Source organism: Kryptolebias marmoratus, linkage group LG1 (genome assembly GCF_001649575.2).
Source record: "Kryptolebias marmoratus isolate JLee-2015 linkage group LG1, ASM164957v2, whole genome shotgun sequence".
Classification (NCBI taxonomy): domain Eukaryota; kingdom Metazoa; phylum Chordata; class Actinopteri; order Cyprinodontiformes; family Rivulidae; genus Kryptolebias; species Kryptolebias marmoratus.
In genome coordinates, this window is record NC_051430.1 from 34,421,596 (window position 1) to 34,425,817 (window position 4,222).

General features: G+C 43.4%; 1 protein-coding gene across 1 annotated transcript in view; it reads right to left on the reverse strand.

Moving 5' to 3' along the window:
* ptprz1b (protein tyrosine phosphatase receptor type Z1b) overlaps nucleotides 1–3,603 on the reverse strand; it is a 28,285-nt gene extending 24,682 nt beyond the window's left edge. Inside the window, exons 1-6 of the mRNA XM_017438207.3 lie at nucleotides 3,555–3,603; nucleotides 3,294–3,445; nucleotides 3,119–3,211; nucleotides 2,983–3,049; nucleotides 2,606–2,763; nucleotides 384–594 (exon numbers count right to left, since the gene is read on the reverse strand). Of these exons, the coding sequence (XP_017293696.1) occupies nucleotides 384–594; nucleotides 2,606–2,763; nucleotides 2,983–3,049; nucleotides 3,119–3,211; nucleotides 3,294–3,445; nucleotides 3,555–3,603 (730 nt within the window). The remainder of the gene's footprint in view (nucleotides 1–383; nucleotides 595–2,605; nucleotides 2,764–2,982; nucleotides 3,050–3,118; nucleotides 3,212–3,293; nucleotides 3,446–3,554) is intronic.
* Nucleotides 3,604–4,222: the final 619 nt, after the last annotated feature.

Sequence of the window (4,222 nt, forward strand, 5' to 3'; positions counted from 1 at the left end):
AAACTCCTCCATCTTCCCCGACCCGGAGAAGGCACTCTACCCTTTTCCGGCTCGGATTTGGAGGCACTGATCTTCATCCCGGGTGTGAACCGCTCCAGCGAAAGCTGTAGATCACGGTCTGATGAAGCCAGTAGGACCACATCGTCTGCATAAAGCAGAGACGCGATCCTAAGGTCACCAAAAACGAATCCCCTCGACATCTTGGCTGCGCCTAGAAATTCTGTCCATAAACATTATGAACAGAATCGGTGACAAAGGGCAACCTTGGCGGAGTCCAACTCTCACCGGAAACGAGGACAGAGAGGCCATTGTCAGATGAGAAGACATCTCACCCTTTTGTAAATGCATTTTCGGAGACTTACAGTAGACTACTGAGAACATACCTGTCTTGCCGTTGTTTTGGATGGTGGTGGACGCAGATGAAGGTTTGTCCCAGCCCTCTAGCTGTAGGTGCTGGAACTGCAGCCTGACCTGGGTGAACATCTCGTCGATGTCCACAGGAGACTGTCTGGCGCCGTTACAGGTCGGATACTTCTTACCCCAACTCATCTGGTTAAGGCTTCCTGCAAAACAAGAAACCATGAGCTTTTCTTGCTGATATTCAACAAAAAAGACAAAACTACATAAAACGTCTGTATAAATCTAAATCAGCCATAAAAGCTGTAATACTCTAGTATGGATTTTAAAACAATAGGAAGCCAACATCCAGGTGTTCTTAGTTCAGACTCAACATAATAAAAAAATTATGGATGTAATGTGAACGACCTGCATTGATACATTAGCTGAGTAATCAATATAAAAATAGTCATTAGTGGCAGAGTATTGATGTTACCTATTTTTTTTCTTTTAACTTAAATTCAAAACACGATGCAGGCAAACAACATATTGCTGTTTTAACCATTTTATTGCCCATTTGATGCGTTAGACATCAATCAGACCCTCCAGGATTTTACGATGTTGCAACTATTAACGCAAAATCAAGCAAACCCCGCAAAATCCCAACATTTTGCAACTTTGCCCGAAACACTGCAACTTTAACCCAATATTTATTGTTTCTGAAGTGATTCGCCACAGTTTCTGCGGTCTAGTCTCTTCTTTGTGGGTTTGTGTAGCGTGGAATCCAAAATAAGCCCAAATAACTCAGGAAGAAGACACGTGACGTCACTTCCTGTTAACATCAGAATGCCGGGAGCGTGCAGGAGCAGCGACCGAAGCCAAAATGTGCGCTAATGCTTCACATTTGCCCACAAAGATTTCAGCAAAACACCGCAGTGAAGTTAGTTTGAAGTCGGATGTTGGATATTCGCGCTCCGCGGAGTTAGCGGCGTCTAGCTCACGGCTGACCCGAAACAGGAACGCTAATGCCGACGAAATCCTGGAGAAACTGGTTAAAGTTCCTAAAGCAGACACCCTCCTGCCCTTGAGATCCTGACAGTAACCCCCCCACACACAAGACTGGAGACGTGGAACAAGATCCACTTTGTGCAAGAATGCAGACACAAGTTTGTCTTTGGTTTTAGTGAACAAACAGCCCTCAGGAGTCCCTCTCGCAGCACCCCCTACAAAAATCCTCATAAGCCTTTCTCCAAGTCCACAAAACCCATTTAGACCCAGTCAAACTCTCATGACCCTCCTTGAGCAACTTGACCAGAGTGAAGACCTGCTCCACTGGTCCACGAGATGCTCAACCATCAACCAGTTTGGAAAAAGGTGGAAAATCGACTGTAAATTTCCTCGAAAGCTGAAGAACTTTGGAAATGCTCCAAATTAGAAACTTTCCATGGGAGTTATGGGAACCAAACTGGAAATGGGAGGTAATTTAAACAAAATGTATTAAATCCATTATCACAGGCAGATAATGAGTTTGACCCAAAGTTTATAAAAGTAACAAATTTAATGAAGGTCACTGAGTTACAAACTTTTAGACATTTTTATAGTTCTATTGTTTGTCGTTGTAACACTTTTCTAAATATGTGTTTTTTGTTATTTTATGCACAAATCAAATGTTTGCATATCACAAAAAGAAATTTAGTTGCAGAAAATGTCAAAATTCATTTACACAACTCTCACCAAACTGATATTTTTTTAACTTTTTTGTCATTTTTTTCTACCTAATAATCTAATTTAAGTAAATTACATTTCACAGCAAAACTCTGAACTAAACGTTGTACATGGTATTATTTCCATTTGTTCGTAAATGTGATAGATTTAATAATTTTTTAGGGTGCGGTACCACTCATTGCATGGTGCAAAAACATAAGCCTTGTTAAAGGCCAAGCGTCAATATTTCAATTTCCATTTAGTCCCATAAATTCCTTTTCATTTCCTATTTAAAGTTCCCAGGGGTGAAAATTTCTAGAATTTTGCAACATTGGGAACTGAAACTATTTAAACATCCAAAGATTTCCTTGTTTTGTTAGAAAGCTTTTAGGAGATATTTACTAGTTAGATGTGTTGAAGTTGTTTAATATGTGAATATTGTTTAAATGTCATCCGTGCTGCAGAGGGATTCAGAGCTGAAAGGTACACGCTGAATTACAGGGTTGATGCAAACCAGCGTGACATTTCATGAAAAATAAACACGCGAGCAATAAAATTCACCGACCTGAGACTCCGATATGGCAGCGGCGTGTTTAAAGACGATCCATTCCACCGATTCGGAGCAGGGCGGAGACGTCAGCGAGCCGTTGTAGATGTAGTATTTATCGGTGATGTTTGGCAGCAGGGAGCGCAGGACGAAAGCGTCCACTGTCCCACTCTTACCTGATGAAAACCACAAAAAAACACACAATTTTTAGAGGTTTTAGTTGGAGAATCTGCGCAGACAAGTTCCCTCCAATTTCTCATCTCGCAACAAACTAATTTACATTGCGCTCCATAGGTTCACTAACAATACTTCACCAGAACAAAACTTTAATCCAGGTTCTACAGTTAAAGACTTGTGCAGAGTTGTGCATGCAGAGTTCGTTAGCAGTGACCCACCAAACCTGGTGACCGTCTCTATGGCTTCCTGAACAGGAATGAAGTTCTCATTGTCTTCCAAGCTAACCTGCAGACAAAAGAAAGCTATAAGATTGATTTTATTTAAAGAATAACAAGCTAACCACTATCATCTTACCTCAAAGAGTACCGCCAAGGCAGCAACCCTCCCTCCTTCCCTAATTGCATCATCCAGACTTTGGAAATCCGGATTGTAACAGTAGATCTGCATCTAATGGAAACCAGAAGAAAACAAGTGCTTTTAATGCAGATTTTACAACAACAGCACATCCGGTGGACCGCGGCTGTTTTACCTCCAGCGGGTATTTCATCCCGTTCAGGCTGTGTTCGGACCCGGCCGACGTCGCGTTGCAGCGACCCCAGTGGAAGTTGAGGCTGGCGACGCGAAACCTGGAGCTCAGTCCTCCGCCGCTCACGAAAAACTCCCCATCCACATTTATGGTCACTAAAAAAACACAATTTAAACGGCATTATGTAGGTGTCAGAAAGAGGCCAGGGCGTATCCTCAAATATCTGGAAGCCCTTTCATCCATCCAGCTCCGGGAGTCACAGACGAAAATCGCTTCCGGTTGAAAGAGGAAGCGCCTTGACGTGTGCGTTCATGCAGCCTATCGCCCTGATGGCGTCCAAGAAGCTCTAAATGTGTCTTTGGGGACAATGCACTGAGGAAAAGGCATGTCTGTACTTTAGGCTCAAAACAGTTTGGATAATCACCAATTACTGGCAGCTGTGGTGTTATCAGGCAGTTGCTGGAACATCAGAACAGCGAGTGAAAGTCAGTAAATGGAATAGATGACGTGCCACAGGGGTCACAGTGTGGGTTTGCATGAGGTCAGGTAGTTGTATGGTACAATGATCCAGCATGTGAGGCCCAGCACCGGAACCAGTGGAGACATGAGGGAACCCACACAATAAGGTTGTAACCAGGACTGTAGCTCCCACTGAGGACCCCGAGGTCCGGACCTCAGTGTTTTATAAAAACATGAATCCAAACAAGGCTTCTGAACGGCGTGGTTCTCTGCGTAGCTCCACCAGTTTCCTGTAGGAGGCGCTGCAACTGTGTGCATCTGCAGCCAAACTCAATGTCTACGAAGAAGAGCGCAGCTTTGCTACCTTACTGCTAAAATAAAGACCAGAAGAAGAAGAGCGCCACTTACCGTGAAACACAACCGAGGTAACTCGCTGAAAATATTCTCCTTCAATTCCACGAAGCTGAAGTTGG